The sequence below is a fragment of the Eretmochelys imbricata genome, chromosome 24 (genome assembly GCF_965152235.1).
Source record: "Eretmochelys imbricata isolate rEreImb1 chromosome 24, rEreImb1.hap1, whole genome shotgun sequence".
NCBI lineage: Eukaryota > Metazoa > Chordata > Testudines > Cheloniidae > Eretmochelys > Eretmochelys imbricata.
This window is the reverse complement of record NC_135595.1, coordinates 8,278,983-8,297,666: the sequence shown is the minus strand read 5'-3', so window position 1 is coordinate 8,297,666 and position 18,684 is coordinate 8,278,983. Positions and strand designations below refer to the sequence as shown.

General features: G+C 50.1%; 1 protein-coding gene across 1 annotated transcript in view; it reads left to right on the top strand.

Moving 5' to 3' along the window:
* The window catches only part of CDC42SE1 (CDC42 small effector 1), a 54,989-nt gene that overhangs the window by 23,966 nt on the left and 12,339 nt on the right, over window positions 1-18,684 (top strand). The window contains exons 2-3 of the mRNA XM_077840816.1: window positions 5,504-5,841; window positions 14,357-14,467. Of these exons, the coding sequence (XP_077696942.1) occupies window positions 5,788-5,841; window positions 14,357-14,467 (165 nt within the window). The 5' untranslated portion in view covers window positions 5,504-5,787. The remainder of the gene's footprint in view (window positions 1-5,503; window positions 5,842-14,356; window positions 14,468-18,684) is intronic.

Below are 18,684 nucleotides of genomic sequence, written 5' to 3'. Positions count from 1 at the left end.
AAGCTGCAGGGGCAGGGGGAGTTGCAAACACTTTGGAGGACAGACCTAAAATTCAGAGGGATCTTGATAAACTGGAGAACTGGGCTATAGACGACAAAATGAAATTCAACCATGACCAAAGTAAGGGTCCTACTTCTCAGCAGTGCTGCTACCAAGCCAGTTATCCCTGCAGTCTATATTTGTGCATTTGGTTTCTCTTCCCTTAGCACTGCTGAGAAGGATCAGGGAGTTGTGGTGGATCACATCCTCCACGCGAGTCGTCAATGTGATGCTGTTACAAAAAAAACAAAAACAAAAAAAAAAATGCCATTTTTGAGTTGCATTAACAGAGGCAAGTCCTGGGAGGTGACACCAATGCTGAATAGAGCGGTGCTTAGGTCTTCAGCTGGAGTAGTGTGTCCAATTTTGGTCATCGATGTAGAGAAACTGGAAAGGATCCAGAGGCGAGTGACAAAGATGATCCAAGGGATGGAATGCAAGTGCTGCAAAGGCTGAAGGAACTGGGTATGTTTAGTTTGGAAAAGAGGAGATTAAGGGGGGGGACGCGATAGCAGCCTTCAAATACTTGAAAGGCTGCCATAAAAAAGATGGAGGAAAAGTGCTGTCTATTGCCACAGAGGGCAGGACAAGAGGCAGTGGGTTCAAACTACAGCATGGCAGATTTAGATTAAATCTCAGGAAAAACTTCTTAACTGTAAGCACAGTAGGACAACGGAACAGACGCCTAGGGAGGTATGGAAGCTCCTTTCATGGAGGCTCTCAAGAGGCTTGGATGGTTTATTCCCAACAAATCCTGCATCTTGGCAGAGGCTTAGACTAGATGGCCCTTGCGGTCCCTTGTAACCCCATGATTCTATGAAAATCTCTCTCCACACCCCCTCCATTTAAGGGCTGAGGAAGCTATCCACTTCTGCAGGTCCTCCAGTGTTAAAACAGTTGCAGATGGGTTTCCTTATGTCCTCATTCGCATCTACGGGCAGCGGTTCCCAGCCAGACTACATCTCCCATGATGCACCACTACAAATGCAGATGTAGTCCTACCAGGCTGCCTGGCCTTTAGAGAAGAATGGGAGCCCAAGCTAACTGCACCACGACTCCTATGAGGCACTGCGGCAGCATTTCAGAATTGACAGATTCTGTTTTTCAGCAAAAAATTCAAATGCTTCTGTGGAAAATTTTGATGAAAACAAATTTGGGTGTGTGGTGGAGGAAATCCAAAGTTTCCATGAGAGGTGGGGGGAAAATACCTGCTTTCTGACCACATCTAATCCGGATTCTCTTTAAATTCAACCTTCTAAGCTGCATGTCTCCAGGCGTGTCCTGAATAGGACATGCTGCCGCTACCAGTGGACAAGCCCAGGCTACGAAGGCAAATGGGGTCTCGGGTGATATATTAAACAATAAATCCCCTTCGATATTGTACCTTTCACCCCAGAGTGGTTTATGAATGAGCCATACAGACATTGCTTCACCTGTCCCTGAAATGCAGCCACCTCTGGGGCTGAAAGCAGCGTGGCATCTCTTTAGCAGCCTCTCACCACAAGCTTAGGACCGGATCTTTTCTGGATGAAATCAAAGGGATGGGAAACAAACCATAGTTAGACTGACTAGATTGCAATTTGGTTAACTCTTGTGAGGAGCATCGTGGGTTGGATCTTTAATAACCCGGGAGTGGCCAGGCCTTTGTTTGATGTCTTGATTCAAAAGCTGCTGGATCCAGGGCATCGGATTCAGTACCTGGTTAGTTCAGTTTCACTATTTGGTTTTCTGTGGCGGCTACTCCTGTTCTGACATGTTCCTGCCCTCGCTGCTGAGGATTAGAGTCAGCCACACTGAGTAGCTAGTGCTGATTGTGTTTCCTTTCCTTTTATTGAGTCAAATGTTTGAGTCAAAGCAAAAATTCAGTGGATTTTCAGGGGAGTTGCTGGCGCCATGCGGAAAGGCAGTCCTGTCCAGTGGTTAGAGCACAGGAGACCTGGGTTCTGTCCTGGGCTCTGCTGTGTGACCTTGAGCAAATCACTTCCAGTCTGCATGACTCCCTTTCCTCATCTACAAAATGGGCCTGGTGGTATTTGCCTGCCCTTGCAACATGCTTTGAGCTCTCGAGATAGAAAGCATTGAATGAGAGCGAGGGGTTCTTTGTAAAGTGCTTGGAACTCCGGGGCATCTCAGGGCTGCACGCTGCTGTGCGTCCGCTCTCCAGATACGTGGTGAAAGGCTGGATGTCCCACAACACTGGTAGTTATTCACCACTCGCGTTTCCTGGGGTCAGCTGATTGCTGCAGGGGTCAGACAGGATCTTCGTCTACCCCTGTAACGATAATATTGTCTATTTCTATAGCATCATTCATCAAGTGTACACGCAGCCCCACAGACATGCAGCCGCTTCTGGGGTGGAGGGTGGCAATTGACAGGTGCAACTGTAGGGAGTGGAGGAATTCTGGCCTAGGAAAATAGGGCAGATCCCTACTCTTAACGCCCCGGGATCTTTAACGTTTGTATCCAGCGAGACCGGATTTGGGGGTGTGAGGTTTTGCCCATGAGCAGCAAACTGTAAGGTTTGAGAGAAAAGGCCGCTGTGAACTGATGGATGCAGAGCTCTTAAGCATGGAGCCACCTGTGTAGCATCCTGTGGGCCCGCTCAGCTGGCCAGGTGCAGTGTGGGCATTTTGTTTTGTGGCCCACCATCGCTGAAGGCGTGAGGATCTTGGGCAGCGGTTCTAACCTGGACCACTTCCCCCCGCCTCACTGCACCGCCCGCTTGGGAAGCAGAGGCTCCGCAGCCGTAGCAATGATGCTCGCTGCTCCCAGAGGCCCTGCCCTGAATAACTCCGCGCCGGGGAGCTTGCAACGGCTGTCGACTCTTTTTCTTCTCCTCGCTTGCGCTGCAGCGGAGCGTCACTGACCCACCCTGCTGGGGGGAGGAAGATCCCTGGATCTGAACAGGGACAGAGTCTCTCCTGAGCTGTAGGGATGGGAAGCCGTGACCCTTCCTGAGCCAGCGTGGCTCAGGAACAAGGGGTCAGCGTATCAGAACAGAGGAGCTGGGCTGTTGGCTGCAACCACTGCCACTAACAAAGGGCGTGTTCCCAGCCACCCGGCACCGGCTCGTGCAGGGGCGTCCGACTTGCTCGGTGGCCAGGGCTGTGTTACCCGCCGTGCTGGGGTCTGGGAAGGGTGTGTCAAGCTCACCCGGAAGAGGGCAGCTTTGCAGACCTGTCAGAGAACAGCATGTGCCTCCAGGGCCAGCGAAGCGAAAGATCATATTTAAAGATGTTGTCAATAAAGTAAATGCATTTGTGAGCCCTCTCTCCATTCATGTGCCCCTCTGGGCATCACCCACTGCCTCCCCATGCTGTTCTAAGGAGGAGGGGCGGGGAAGCAATCCTTCCAGGACATTGGCAGCAGGACTCCTGGGTTCTATTCCTGGCTCTCCCACTGGGACCTTGAGCAAGTCCCTTCCCCCTCTGTGACTCAAATTTCCTCCTCTGACATGGGAAGAATCATCCTTCCCTGCTAGACAGAGCCCTGACATGGCAGGAGATGCCAAACTGTGCCCTAGACAGTCGAAAGCTTCCCGGTTCACAGCTTTAACGGGGGCCCCTTCCCTGTCTCCACTCAGCCCTGACCCCCGGGAAAGAGGAGGGCAGCCTATTCCAGACCAGCACAGGCCACCCTTCCCACCGACGTATCTGCCGATCTTTCTGATCCTTTGGGCACATTGTAGGAGGCTTTAAGCTGGCACAAACTGGGAGCAAAGAGAAAGTTCAAGGGGAACTCGCTGACATGGTGTTTAGAGCTTTGGGTTGCAGCTGCCGCCCAGGAAGTGGTTGCGGCTATGTCTGGAGAGTGCTGCAACCCCACCCAGAGCCTCTGAGAAGCAGACCTCGCACCTCCTCTCAAAGCAAACCGGAAGACGCTCGAGCCGAAAGAAGCCGAGCTGAGTGGCGTTGGGTGATGTCGGTCGTTAAGGATCTGGCTGTCTGGGAGCCTGCGGGGGTCGTGAACCCCAACCCCGGGCACAGCAGACTTTTCTAGGGTATTTGCTGGGATGTTGTTTCTGATGCGGGTTGCAGTGTGGGCGTGTGACCAAGAAGGGTAGAAAATTATTAATAGATTCTAAGCCCAGAAGGGATCACTGTGATCCAAGTCCAGGGGTGGCCAAACTTTACTGATCCTCCGAGCCGCATACGATCATCTTCAGAAGTGCAAGAGGCGGGCACACCTGCTTGGTGCTTCTGCCCTGCGGCAGAGTGTGGGGGCTTGAGGTTTCAGCCCCCCAGGGAGTGCCTGCCGCTGCTCGGGGCTTCAGCAAGTGAGGTACTGAAGCCCAGCCCTACAGGAGGCAACTGCCGGGGTTCAGAAGTCCCCTAGACCTTCCTGCTCCTTCTCCCCCACTAAGAGGCAGAAACCCCTAGCCCCACCACCCGCTGCAAGGCAGAAGCCCTGAGTTTTCCCCCCACCCCCACCCCGGTAGGTGGAGAATAGGGGGGTTCTGCGAGCCGCACTTTAACAGTAAAAGAGTGGCCTGCAAGCTGCAGTTGGGCCACCCCTCAGGGAGACCATAGGACTTCATTCTTATTTGAACTAGAGCATGTTTTTTAGGAAATATATTTAAATGATCCCCAGACTACAAAAGAAATGAGCAGAGTTCAGTGACTACTAATGCTGCATTTCTAGGGTGACTTTTTTTTGTGCATGGAACTCGAAGTGCATGTTGCACCCATTTTACAGATGGGGAAACTGAGGCCAGGATCAGGGAAAGTGACTCACCACAAAGTCATGCAGCAAGTCAGTGGCAGAACTGGGAATGGAATCCAGACTTTCAGGCATCCCCCTTCCCCAACCATTAGACCACACTTTTCTCCCAGTGATGTGGGAACAGAATTCAAGAGTCCTGCCCCACTCACCTGGTCAGCACACAGCATTTGCCATAGCCAGATACAGTCACAAGTCTGTCTAGTCTGGTGTCCTGCCTCCTGCTGTGACCAATTCCTACTGGAATTCCAAAAGCTAAAAAATTGTGCAATGCTATCCCATGGGGTAAGAGACTTCCTTCCTGACCCCTGCCGCTTGTTCCCTGAAGCATGAGATCTGTTAATCAGATGTATTGTTTAACTGACCAACAACACAACCTCTGGACTTGGGAAAGTGTGCTGCTGGAAGGCTACCTTGGCTGGCGTGGGGGAAGCCACGACTCACAGCCTAGTAACTCAAGGGCCCTTTGTGTTCCTCTGAGACTGCTGGAGTCCTCAGTGCACAGGGGTATTTCCAGCTTATGTCTGCTTGGGCTGACTCATGAGTCATTCTTTTCTCTGCCATGGTGCCCTGGATGGAGGAGACGCTGTAACCCAGCCCTCTGGAGATGATGGTACCTCAGCCGTGGCTCTGTGGGATGTCTGCAGGGTGGGGGGGTAGCTGGAATGGAGATGTGCCCCACAGATTGCCCGTACTCCGATGCATCCTGATAAGTGTCCTAACCAAATCTCTCCTTCCTTGGTAGGTGTGGCCAGCGCAGGCTTTGAGCTGGGGGACCTGAACGGTGACCCACGACCCTGAGAACTGAAGGGAAAGTGACCTTCCCCTGCTTCCCTTGGGATTTCCTAGCAGAGACCAACTACACCTGCTCCATGGAGTGACTCAAAGCAGGGCCTGGGCTGCCATTTCTCTTGGGTGTAGACCCTCCCAGTTCAAGTGGGAGTGAAGCCGGGGGCTGGAGAGCCTTGACCACATCTGGGAGCGGAGCGACCAGAAGGAAAAGAAGAAAAACTGGAAGCCTCTGCAAATATGAGTGATTTTTGGCACAAGCTGGGCTGCTGCGTAGTTGAGAAACCACAACCAGTAAGTCGTTTCCATGTAAACTTGTCACCTTTTGATGCCGGCCGCATGGGATGGGGCGGGAGGGAGGTATCGTGCAACGTGGGCATGTGGGGTTTGCCCTACCGGATCAGTCTATTGCTCCCTGTAGTCTGGTACCCTGACTTCATCCCAACTCCTGCCCTACCCGATCGGTTCATTGTTCCACTTAATCTGCCAGCCCCGGAGGAGAACATCTGTCAACCCACCCCGTTGTCATGGTTACCGAGCTAGCCGCATCTTGGAGCGCAAACCCCACCGCCCCGGTGTCCGGGCTCTCCTGGGCTGGCAGTCTGCAGTTCCCCACCCTTCGCCCGCGTCTACATGGGGACGCTCAGGCTTTGTCTGCGCTAGAAACGCTACAGTAGTGCAGCTGTAGCATTTGAATGAAAGACTAACTACAGTGACACAAACTAGTGACATCACTGTAGCAAATCCACCTCTCGGAGAGATGGAGTACTTCTTTCATCCACCTAGCTGCGTATACACTGGGGATTAGGTTGGCTTAGCTACGGTGCTCGGGGGCATCAATTTTTTTAATTCAGATTCACTTTCCTGAGTGTCCCCGTGTAAATGAGGGCTTAGACTGGGCTCTAGGCTACAACATCCTGTGCTTAGCCAGTGGGGCTGACCGAGCTTGGACAGCTGCAGTTCTTCCCTTTGGAATTCTGGGACCAGAGCGCTGGTTGTTTTTAGCAGTAGGAACCAAGCACGAGAGAGGAAAGGGTTGTGGAAGAGGCTACAGGCGTCCCCAAGTGGTAAACGAGGCAGGCGTAGCTTCTTCAGTCGCTCCCCACAGGTGCCTGTGTCTAAGGGTTGGTCTACAGTGAAAAGAGAAGTTGCTCAGGGGTGTGAAAAATCCACCCCTCCAAGCGACATAGTTAACCCAACCTAACCGCCAGCGCAGACAGCGCTTCCAAGCTACGACCTCTCGGGGAGGTGGATTAACTGCAGCGATAGGAGAACCCCCTTTTCTTGGAGTAGGCAGTGCTTTACATTGAACTGCGACAGTGTTGTAGTTGTAGGTTGGTTTGTGCCAGAGATGAAATCATCAAGCTAACCGATCTGCCATTGTCTCTTAACAACTCTTAAGTGTTTGCTGAGCGGTGGCTATCTAGAGCCATTCTTTGCCTTCCTGCTTGTTTCTGTCCCCCCTCCTCCCATTGAATTGAACCAATATATTCATACAATAACATCCCAACAATCAGGTCAACGCACAGCATTCATCGATTCCAGAGCAGCTCCAAATCTAGATCACCTGGCTCCTGCATTCTGGATCAGACCATTGAGCTGGCTGACACTGAAAACTGCTGCCTCTGCAGAAAGAGGCAAGGGAGAAGCCCCCAGTTATGCTTGGCCAATGGTGCAGTTCTGCAGGAGAAAGATTCCTTCCTGGCCCCTGCTACAGTCAGCCCTGAAGCATGAGACTTGATCGCTCTTATTTTAAAGCAGCAAAGTTTAAAAAAAAATCGTTACTGGCCACCCCATTGCCCAGCCCCATTTGTAAAGAAGGGCTCAGTTCAGAGAAGCAGCTTCCCAAATGAGGCATCGTGCAGTTCCCCGCCCCGTTTGTTTTCTCTCAATAACTCCAGTTCAGATCTGCTCAGTGTAGAAGTAGTACTCTGCTTTAAGTCACGGTTCTGGGAAAGTGATCTGGATTCAGCACTAGCTGGTGCATCACCAGTGCTTAAAGCTTCTGCAGCAGGAATGGACTAGCCTGATGGTGAGCTGAAACAGAACCTAGCTCACCCTCCTAGAGCTGGGCGTAGGGTCTGTAGGGCTAAGCAACCAGGACTCTGAATACACATGCAGGGGGCAGGATGATTTGCTTAGGAAGGAGCCTTTCTCTGAGTCACTTTTCAGACTAGAACGACGCGGTGAAATCCGGCCAGAATGTTTAACTCTGCCCACTGAAACATTACTACCTCGTCCGAGTCCAGGGCTGTCTCACTCCCATGCTCCAGCCCTGGCAGTGTTTGTGCAGGGGGTTAATGCATCTTCTTTCCTGGCTCCCCTTTTCTGTGCTGAATTGTCATCTAGAGGAGCAGCTTGTTGGGAATCCGCTACCCTCTGCTCTTATCCTGGCCAGCCCAGAGGAGCAGGTATCTGGAGCAAGGCTGCGTCCTGGAGGGAGGAAGCCTTTGGGTGTTAATGCAGAGGGGGATTCCAGGAGAGGTTTTGCCCCCTGAGGGAGCCTGGCACATGTCCTAGGATTTAAGACTGGGTAGAGAGATACAGAGCGGCTGTTCCAGGGCTGCAGAGAAGAAGGCTCTCGCACCAAGAGGCGCAAGACGGTGCTGAGGGACAGAGAGGCCAGTGGAGGAGGAGAGCAGGGTGTCAAATTCTAAGGGGTTGGAAGGGAAGTAACTTGCCCAGAGTCACGTGGCGAAACAGTGGCAGAGCTGGCAAACAAACCCAGGAGTCTGGATGCCCAATCCTGCGCACTATTCATTACACAATGCTCTTTGCCATCTGCTCAGTCCTTCTTTTGTCTGGCCTGCTTTGCTCAGTCTCTAGCTGTTTCTCTCCTCCCCCAGCCTCCAGCCCAGACGAACGCACACACAGGCAGCCCCGTCAGCTGGGAACCGGAGGGGGTGAGTGGTGCCAGCCGAATACCAGTCTGTGAATTGGTCCTGGCACCGAAGGCCCCTTGGTGATAAGAGCCATGTTCCCCTCTCGCGGAGCAGAGCGCGGAGGCAGGAATCCACCGGCGCTTGCTGCCAACTTCCAAAGTCTTCATTAATTCGCTAGCTTGTTTGGGCCTTTCTTTCCCTAGGCTGGAATGTACTTAACCCTTGGCGTGCCCGGCCAGGGCAGGCCTAGTGCACGGTCGCTGCTGGGTGTGTTCCTTCCTCTGCAGGTATGTGGGGGATGTGCCAACTGGACTCCTCCTAGGCTGCAGTTAGAGGTTGCACCAAGGTCTGACCGCAGAGAGTTATTGTGTGCGGCTCCCTGCTGCTGCGCCACCCTCCCCTTTCTGCTCTGCTGCCAGCCATCTGTGCCCCCCCCCATCTTCCCTCTCCCCACACACAGGCAGTTCTCATAGAAATCTAAAAATAATCTTCTGCCCTGAAATGCGAACAGAAACTTGTGGGCTGGTTCCCTCTGGGGCCCTGGGCTGCTTGGAGTATCGGCATTAACCCTTCCAAGGAGGAGTTTGGGTTTGATTCGATCAAGTTCATCCTCCTTCCACAGACGCATGATCCCCATTCCTCTGCCCCAATCACCTTCCTCCCAGGCACCAAGAGAGGTCTGGTGTAAAGCCCCGTATGGCGCTTAGCCCTTCGGCCAGCTCATCATTTAGGCCACCCCTTCCGGGGTTACAAATTCCAACAGGACCACTGTCTCAGTGCCATCCCCAGCCAGTGCTCAGCCCCAGCTCGAAGCTCTGTGCCACTATACCAGTGGTTGGCGGGGAACCCAGGCCCACCCCTACAGCAGATACCAACCCAGGGACCCTACCAACCAGCAATCCAGGTCCTCTGGCCCCTTTTGATGTTTCCCTGGGCTTCTTCCTACCAGCTTCCCTATCTTCTCCTTCCTCCTTCTGGGTTTCTTGTCGTGCTCTTCTTTCACGGCAAACCAGGCTTGACTGGTCAGTCTATAGTCGCCACCAACTCTCCTATTTAAGTACCCAGCAGTTTATATTCTGTCGTTCTGCCCTGTATCTAAAAGGTAATGGAACTACACCATTCTAATAGTGCCCCCTTTCCACAATATTTTCCATAAATAACCTAATGTAACATTTGTAACTTTAAGCCATTTCAATTTCTCAGAGCTTTTCCCTTTCTTTATCAAACCCCTTACATATCCAGGAAAGGCGATCCACTGTTTCTTTAATGTACACATAGTCCACCTTTGTGTTTATTGAGTTGAAAAAGATTTGCATTCAAACCACAGGGGCCAATTAATACTCCACACAAAATCATTTCGTTTTTCCCATCCAGGCCCTAAGGTACGTCATTATCCGCAACTCTAGGGCAGAATCCAAAAAATCTTCTTCCTTTGTTTTTTTTTTTTTTTAATTGATCCATATTTTTTGCATTCTTCTCTTAAGTTTTGCTGTACTAGGCTTTGGAATTTCTGTCTAGTCATGAGACAAGGTGAGGGCAAGGTAATCTCCTTTTTTTTTTTTTTTTTTTTTTTTTTTTTGGAGCAACTTCTGTTGAAGAGCTCTGTGTGGCTCAAAAGCTCGTCTCTCTCTCCAATAAAAGATATTATTTCACTTACCTTGTCTCTCTAATAACCTGGATTGACATTGCTCAAACACACTGAAGGGTTTTTCTGTATCAAGCCTTCCATTTCTTACAGTGCTTTTATTAGCTGCTTTGTCTGCCATTTCGTTCCCTGTTAGCTTGATATGGGCTGGAATCCAAGCTAATGCTACATTCATCCCCAGCTGTTCTAGTTTTGTTATGTGAAATACCATTTCATTGATTTAAATCACTTCTACATAGGGAGACACCCATTTTGTTATTGAAATAAGGCTTGATATTGAGTCAGAAAAGATGACTGGCTGCCACTGCTGGCTGTACATCACAGGTCCAGTTTAATGCCAGCATTGTTGCTACTAGTTTGGCTGGCATGACGGCTACAAAATCGGCTATTCTTTTAGATGCACTAATTCCTGACTTTTGGTACACAATATGCTGTTTCCTACTCTTCCTGTTTTTTTCTTTTTTGGACCCATCTGTATATATTTGACAAAAACGACTCCACTTTTCATCTAGATACTGGGTACACTTACTTTTTTCATACCTATTGTCTCCTATTTACCCTTAAGTTTATCAAATAAATCTAAATCCACATTTGGACGTGTGGCTTTCCATCCATAACTAATTTTCCCATGACTAAAAGTTTTCCCTTCGTTTAGCTTTTCCTTGTCTTTCAACTCCTGCATCCATGTTTTAATTGGACGGTATGTGGAGTTCGCCTGTTGAAATCCCAACAATCCTCATACACTTGTTTGGTATGTTTCATCACTGCAATCCCCATTAACTTTGGCCCAGAAAGTTAGATCTAGGAGCTTCCCTGGTGGTGGAACTGGCATTTCACTAGCAGCTGGCTGTAACGTTCCTGTGGGTGTTGTAATAAATGCACCACACTCAATACAAGCGCAGGCACTATGAGTTAAATCTAATTGATCAAGTTCTGCTTTTGATGCTTACCCAAGAGCTTGGCAGCCATAGCTGATAGATAACTGGTCTGGTCTGAATTAAGGCTCCATATACCATCCGCTGTGTTTTCTTATCCACCCCCCAAATTAGTCCCCGCAAGACTTTTTAAGCAGGTTGATCCTTCCTTTGCATTTGTCTTTAGTAATCTGTATGATCTTTCCAAAGTAATCTAGTATCAAATATACCCCTAGAAATCAAAACCTTTTAACTCAATCTATTTGTTCTCCGTACACAGTTTACATTCCTTTGTAGCTTTCCTCTTTGTGAAGAACAATCCTTTTGTTTTACAATGGAGAACTTGAAACCCACATGCATTTCTCCAGGCCGAAGTCTCTCATACTGCTTTGTTGAGTCTCTTTCTGGCCACCTCAGCATTCCTGCTCCTAACTCATCCAGCACAATCCTCTGAAAATAGAGGGACACCAGCACTTATTTGTTTTGAAGATCTATCCCAATATTAAATGATGACGGGCTGATGGCACTTCCCTGTGGTGTACCATTGTTAAAATGATATTCGACATAACTTTCCCAACTCTGACCTGCGTGGTCAGTTTACTCAAAAATTCTCTAATCCATTCACGCATTCTTCCCTTTATCCCCACTGCACCTAGTTTGTACAGTTAGCCGCTTTCTGGTCTCCGCTTCTTAGCTTTATAATACTGGCCCAACCCTTCCCCTTCTGGGTTTCTAGCTCAGTTAACCCTGGCCCGTTTTTCTCTCAGGTGAGGCCAGATGATTTAATTGGCCTTGTGGGCCCTCGTTTGTGGCTAATGCGGGCTGCGCGTCCCATCATAGCATAGCTCTGTTGAAGTCGGGGAGGAAAGTCTGTTTATTAGAGCTGGTCAGGAAACCTCCTTTTGTCCCGAATGAGAACAAAGCGTCCAAATTTCAAACTTTGCTGCACAATGAAATTTTGAAGATGTTTCAGAAACATCAAAACAACCTTATTGATGTGTTCTGTTCTGACTTTTTTATTTTACATTTTCATTTCAACCGTAATGTCCCCTATAAATTAGATGTTTCAATGACTTCCCATCAATTTTCAACTAAATCGATACATTCCCACTAAATGTTTGGATTTTGCTGAATCAGCATTTTTTGGTGGCAAACCATTTGATTGGAAACATTTTTGACTAGCTCTGCAGTTTATGCCAGCTGAGGAGCCAGCCCATGCCCAGAGCAGAGTGATGGTCCGTCCAGTCCTGTCTGACTGTAGCTGATGCCGAATGTTTCACAGCATGATGTAAAATGTCCACAATGCAAGCGATGCTGATACTGTGAAAAGAACCTGGCCCTGTATTATGCAGTGTGGATCCCCTAAGCTGCCAGGGGAGCCTGGCCAAAGGGTTAGATAGGGAATGGGCTGCTTCCAACCTGGGCATCCCTATGCTGCTGCTGCAGCCCTTCTGCGCTCTGCATCCATCCTTCCGCTTCCTGTTGAAAGGACAGCGTATTTTGAAACATTTCCTCACAGTTACAGCCTGGGTTCTTGGCTTCAAAGCACCGGTCTCTACAGCTAGCGGGCATTGTGGCCAGACATCCTGTCAAAACTTACCCGGAGCGTGGCGGGGGGGGGGAGGGGGGTGAAGTCACTGTTTGCTGCCTGACAGAGGCAGAGAAGTGAAGGCTGCAGGCCAGCAGGAGATCTCATGCAGGGCTTGCAGGTCCCATTGGCAGCTGAGTGCGGTTAGCTGCAAGCATAGAGGTATCCACATCGCATTCACAAGTCGTGGTTAGATCTGTCTCTCACCCATTGCTGGAGTGTCTAGTGCTTGGAAGTCCCCCTCCCTCTCCAGAGCAATTAGGTTTACTTACCCTATTTGAATGGTGGGGGTATTTTCCCCCACACACACCCCTCCTTCATTCCACAATAGACGTAATCTCAAACCCACCCCCATGTTGTGGGTTGGGAAGTTCAGCTTTAGCGACCACTCTTGGGCTGGCAGTAGGGCAGGAAGGTTTGTTCACTGCTGCTGTCTTAGCTCCTGACCTGGGGTATCTAAAATCCTTTGACGTCTTCTCAGATAGGGTTCTGACTCTGACTCTACAGCTGGGCTGTGTTTCCCTCTCCTTGTGTTTGCCTGCAATCCGTAGGAAGTACCCAAGCCAGATCAGACTCATGGCCTAACTGGCCTGCCTTTGGTAGTAGCCACGAGCAAAACCCCTTGGAATGCACCTGGCCGGCAGGCACAAGGCTGTAACTTGGGGGCTGACATGGGGATCTTCTGCCTCACTACACTCATTCACCCCAGCACCAGGTCTGGGGGCCAGGAAGGAATGTTCAGGCCAGGGAACATCAGCCGGGCCTTTGGCCAGGCTAGGTTTATCTTCTATGGAGCAAGATTCAGCCATGAGGATCAGGCAGGAGATTGATTTCATGTGATTACCAGGAATCCCCTGTCTCTGGGGGTCCTTCCCATCTGAGATGCCTTCTTTCCCCAGCCACTCTGGGGACAAACTCATGTGGGCTGGCTGAGCTTCCGCTTTCTGGGTACCTTAATGACTCAAGCTCTGGAGGCAGGGGGTGCTTGACACAAATCTGTCACACACGCTCTCCAACTTTCTTCCATTTCATGGGCTCTGGGATAGATTCCACTCTCACTCCATGGACTTAGGGGAGTTACTCCAACTCTAGCAGTGGACCTGACAGCAGAATCTGGCCCACAGGGGACTGATTCTGGGCTCCGATCTGGCCCCTGAATGCCACTCCAGCAGTGAAAGGGACTGTGAAAAGGTGGCTAGAGGCCTGGGGAGAATTTCCCCAGAGCAGTAGCAGCACAGGGCGGGGTACATGGTTCTGTGTTGTCCCCTGACCTGGGTGGGAGGACCCATAGTGCTGTGTGCTCTGGAAGTGCAGGCCGGAGCCCCAGAGCTGCTCTAACTTACCGCAGGGGGCCAACAGCACCTAGGAGAGTCAGAATTCAGGCAGCATGTAGCCCCCTTCCCATCTCGAGAGACACAGCATGGAATCGGTGCCTGCACTGCTCTAGAAATCAGCCAGCTAGGATCGGAGTTCTATTCCTGGTGCTGCCACCAACTCCTCTGCAACTTTGGCCAAGTCCCTGCCCCTGTCTGTGCTTCAGTTTCCCCATGTGTAACTTGGGCAAGATGAAACACTCCCTCCTATATAAAGCACTTTGAGAGCCCTTAAAAAACACACAAAGGGGCAAAACGTGTATTATTTAACCCACTAACTGCCCTTGCCACAAAGCCCAGTGGGCACAGTCCATGCCCCAAATGCCTGTCGATGCATCTCTCTTTGCCAGCAGGAAACTAATGTTAATTTCTGTGTCTGTTAAGTCTTTTTTTTGTTATCCCTGCAGAAAAAGAAGAGGAGGCGAATTGACCGTACCATGATAGGGGAGCCGATGAATTTTGTACACCTGACGCACATCGGATCAGGTGATATGGCAGCTAACGAGGGCCTTCCCATGGTACCGTATCATTTACTTCTTCATCTGGGGCAGAGGAAAATCTGTAGAATAATACCCCACTGCAACTTCAGGGAAGAAACGGAGGGCTTGTCTACACAGGGATATGAAGGAAAGTTGATCCAAATTAACTGTAAATTTGCAGTGGATTAATTAAACTACATTAAACCCCTGTGTGAACACCCTCCATTAGAATTAAAATGGCCTTAATTTGGTTTCTGATTGAAGGTGTTCTCACTGCAGTTTATTCAGAAACCAAATTAAGGCCATTTTAATTCTAAATGAGGGTGTTCACACAGGCGTTTAATGTGGTTTAACTAATCCACTTCAAATTCACACTGTTCGTTAATTCGAATTAACTTTCCTGCATGTCCCCATGTAGACAAGCTCTTGTGCTACCCCAGCAAGCTGCAGAGAGGTTGCCACTGAGTCAAAACAGAGCTCTCTAATTCTGCCTAGAGCAGCCCCTTCTGGCTACACGTACATCAGCCATGCAAAACTCCACTCTCCTGCTTGCTGGGCCGGTAAATTTTCATGACTCTTTTGTAAGACCGACTTAAATGCTGCTGATTGGTATTATTTTATTGCCCAGGATGGGAAACAGTAAATGAACTCTCAGTCAGAGCTGAGAAGCTGCTGTTGTGCTGCTTTTGTCTAAAATGAACGTCCTGCTTGTGTGACTCAAAACTCTGCGGAGGGGAACTTCACCCTTGGATCAGTGCTGAGCCTTTGACAGACAAGCAAAATGCTATGGGGCGCGTGTGGAACAAATGGGAAGAGAACGTGGTCTAGTGCATGAGTTCTTAACTTGGGGGTCATGACTGACCTTCTAATGCTGCAGGAGAGGGGAGTTCTGGCAGGGGATCCCAGGGTGGAGACCATGTTCATGTTTAGAGGAGTGGGGGATGGCTCTGTTTTGTAGAGCACCTAGTACAACTGGGCCCTGACTGACTGACTGGGGTCTATGTAATAGGGATAATTAATAACAGTCTGGGCAGCTGGAGGAGACCCTTGTGCCTAAGGAACAGGTCTAGATGTCCAGACACCTAGAGGCAATTCCTACCTCTGCCATGGGTTCACTTTTGTAAATCACTTGGGCTGGCGGGTTAGTCTGAGGGCTGGTCTACATGGGGACATCCAGGAATATTAATCTGAATTAACTAAAGGTGTGAATTTGAAGTGGATTAGTTAAACTGCATTAAACCCCTGTGTGAACATCCTCACTGTGAATTGAAGTGGCCTGAATTTGGTTTAGCTAAATTCACTTTCGAAGTGAATTACACTAAACCGAATTAAGGTCACTTAGTTCTGAATAACAGTGGCCTCATGGGGATTTAATGCTGTTTAAATCTACTTCAAATTCACACCTTCAGTTAATTCAGATTAATATTCCTGCATGTCCCCATGTAGACCAGCCCTAAAATTCCTTGGCATTCTGCTGCTAGGAGGCCTCCCACACTAATGGAAAGGTGTAGCTGTTACTGCTCTTAGGCCCCCTCTAGTGGGCTGCCTGTGAACTTTATACTTCTAAGGACTGCCTACACACCCACCTATTAAACAATAATTGACACCACACCAAATGGATTTTTACCAGCCTATTTACATATGTAACATTAAAGACACTGTTAAGCGTATGGAAATGCCTCCTTGTGACCCGACACACCCAGGCTTGCTGCTGCCTGCCTTCCACTAGATCAATCACATGCACCAGAATCTGTTTGACTCAGCAGCTGTGTTTGGAGGCCAGGGTGAAAGCTAACACAACAGACTGTGCCCTTTCATGGGGAGGGACTCGGATCTATCCCCCCTCAATTTCTTAAAGCCTGTGGGGCTGAGGCTTCCACTGGAGGTGGGCTAAGGGACCGCAGGCAGATCTGGTCCTGAGTAAATGTTCCTAGAGGAGGGTGAGAGACTTGAGGGTTACTGGGGGGGTGATTTGGGCCATGAGGCTAAACGGCCTGAGCCAAGCAGCAGGAGGAAGAGGTGGGACACAGGGAGACTTGCAAATGAAAAACAGGTTTAAGAGAGGTAGCCGTGTTAGTCTGTATCGGTAAAAACAACGAGGAGTCTTTGTGGCACCTTAGAGACTAACAGATTTATTTGGGCATAAACGTTCATGGGATATAACAACTTCATCAGATGCAAATGAAAAACGCTGGCTGTTTGGCTGTTTTTCAGACTGGAAAGCATCTACCCCAGGCTTCTGAGTTACTGGTTTAGAGTGAAACCCTGGTCCCATGGAGGGCAGTGGAAGTTCTGCCATTAGGATCTGGATTTTGCGCTTAGTCCGATCTAACAAGTTTATTTCCATGTGTCCGGTGCCTGTGTGTGCAATACAAAGGTCCAGCTAGATGGGCACCTGACCTGCCACAAGTTATATTCTCCCTCTCAAGCCATCTCATTTATCCAGCCTTCTGCAGGGAAAGCCTAAGACACTCCTGATCTCTAGAGCACCCTGCGCGGCCTCTCCATCCACCAGCGGGATCCTCCATTGGGCCAACAGGGAGAGGAAGATCCAGGGTCTAAGACCCTTCACGGAAGGCACCATTCTACCAGCCCTGTCCCATCAGGGAGGCTGTTAGCTTGAGCACCCCAGCTGATTGCAGCTGCTGTGGTATCACACTGGGGAAAAAGGCAGCTTCTAATGGCAGCCAGACTCCCAAACTGACGAGAGTAAATGCCCAGGAGTGTTTACCCTTGCTGCTCTCTTGAGTCTGTTCCTCTTGGCCTGGCATTCTCTCTGCCCGTATGTCTGCGCCTCTTGCAGTATTCTGGTCTGCGTTATTTAAGCAGTGGAAATCTTTACGTAAGAGCCTCCTTGTGCCCCAGCTGTTACATCCAAGTGCCCTGTGCTCTCTTCTAAAGTGCTCACTGCAATTCCCAAAGCCTGGATTCATCAAGCACCACAGCACGGCATCAGGGAACGTTGCCTCCCTGCAGCATGGCATGTGCCTTCGCCAGGGCAGAAGCTCGCACATACCTAAGCAGCGGCACTTAACTAAGATGTGGCTCTGGAATTTGGAGTACAATTTGCATCAGGAAGACAGATTCTCTCACATCCTTCTGGACTTTGGGGCTTCTCAGCTTTCACAGGCTTCTCTGTGGCATAAAGCCACGCACCAGGTTAGACGCTGATTCTCTGCTTTGGCAAGAAGTCCCTGCGCCGCACAGTGACGGCCTCCTCGAATGGAGTAAGCACAGGAGTGGGCGTCGGGAGTCCTGGGAATCTCTGCCCTGCCACTGGCTTGAGCACTTCACCTTTCTAGCCTCCTTTTCCCTATCTGCAAGACGGAGATAACGCTCAGGTAGCAACCTATCCACTCATAGCAGAAAAATCTACAGGGGCTTTCCCAAAGAGGCGGCCCGTAAAAGTCCTTTTTCTGGTCTATCCTCACAAGCGCATGTTTGCTTTAGAATGGGAACGGCACCGAGAACAGCCGCAGTGCTCCACACCCTGTGCATGTCGCACTGACTCTGCATGGGTAGAACCAGCCACTACAGCTGCACCCGGGTGACTTCAGAGGTGTCTCCCTTCCGAACTGGGTGGTTCAAGGAAATGTAGGTGACGAGGCTTATCCCCGCTGGATCATCTGTTCAAATCCAGTCCTGGGTGGTGGCGACTGGCTGCAGGCAGCTGACTGGTAGCTCCAATGCGGATGGAGCTGGTGGCTCTAGTCAGGTTTTGGAGCACAAGCATCCCTATCACAAAACCTAGTGTCACTAGTGCTGATGGCAGCATAGGCCACGGACTGAATGGACCCCAAATTCTCAGCCTCGCAGGTCAGGACTGAGCAAGGATGGAGGGGGAAGCCATCAAGGCTGGTGTCCCTTGTTCGGTGGACACAGGCTTCAGCCACGCTGCCAGTATGGTGTTCTTAGATCGGGCACTGTCTGCTGGAGGAGCGGTTCCGTGGGACAGCTGCCATGCTGCATTGATTCCCGCTGATCATTGTCATGGCTGTTACTGTGATGGCTGTGTAGTTTCAAGCCATGACCTGTAAAGGAGGAGAAGGGGGCATTTCCCTCCCCACCACGCTCCCCCAGCAGTAAACATTTTGCCACCAAGCTTCCTGGAGGAGGAGAGATTTGTTGTGACATGTTGGTGTCCTTCCTGCAGCTGACGGGAAGTTGCTCGCAGCCTTGGTGAAATCGCTCTTGACTGTGACTTGCAAATCCTAGCAGCAGGGTGTTTAATTTGGCAGGCTCGAGGGTGAGGGAGT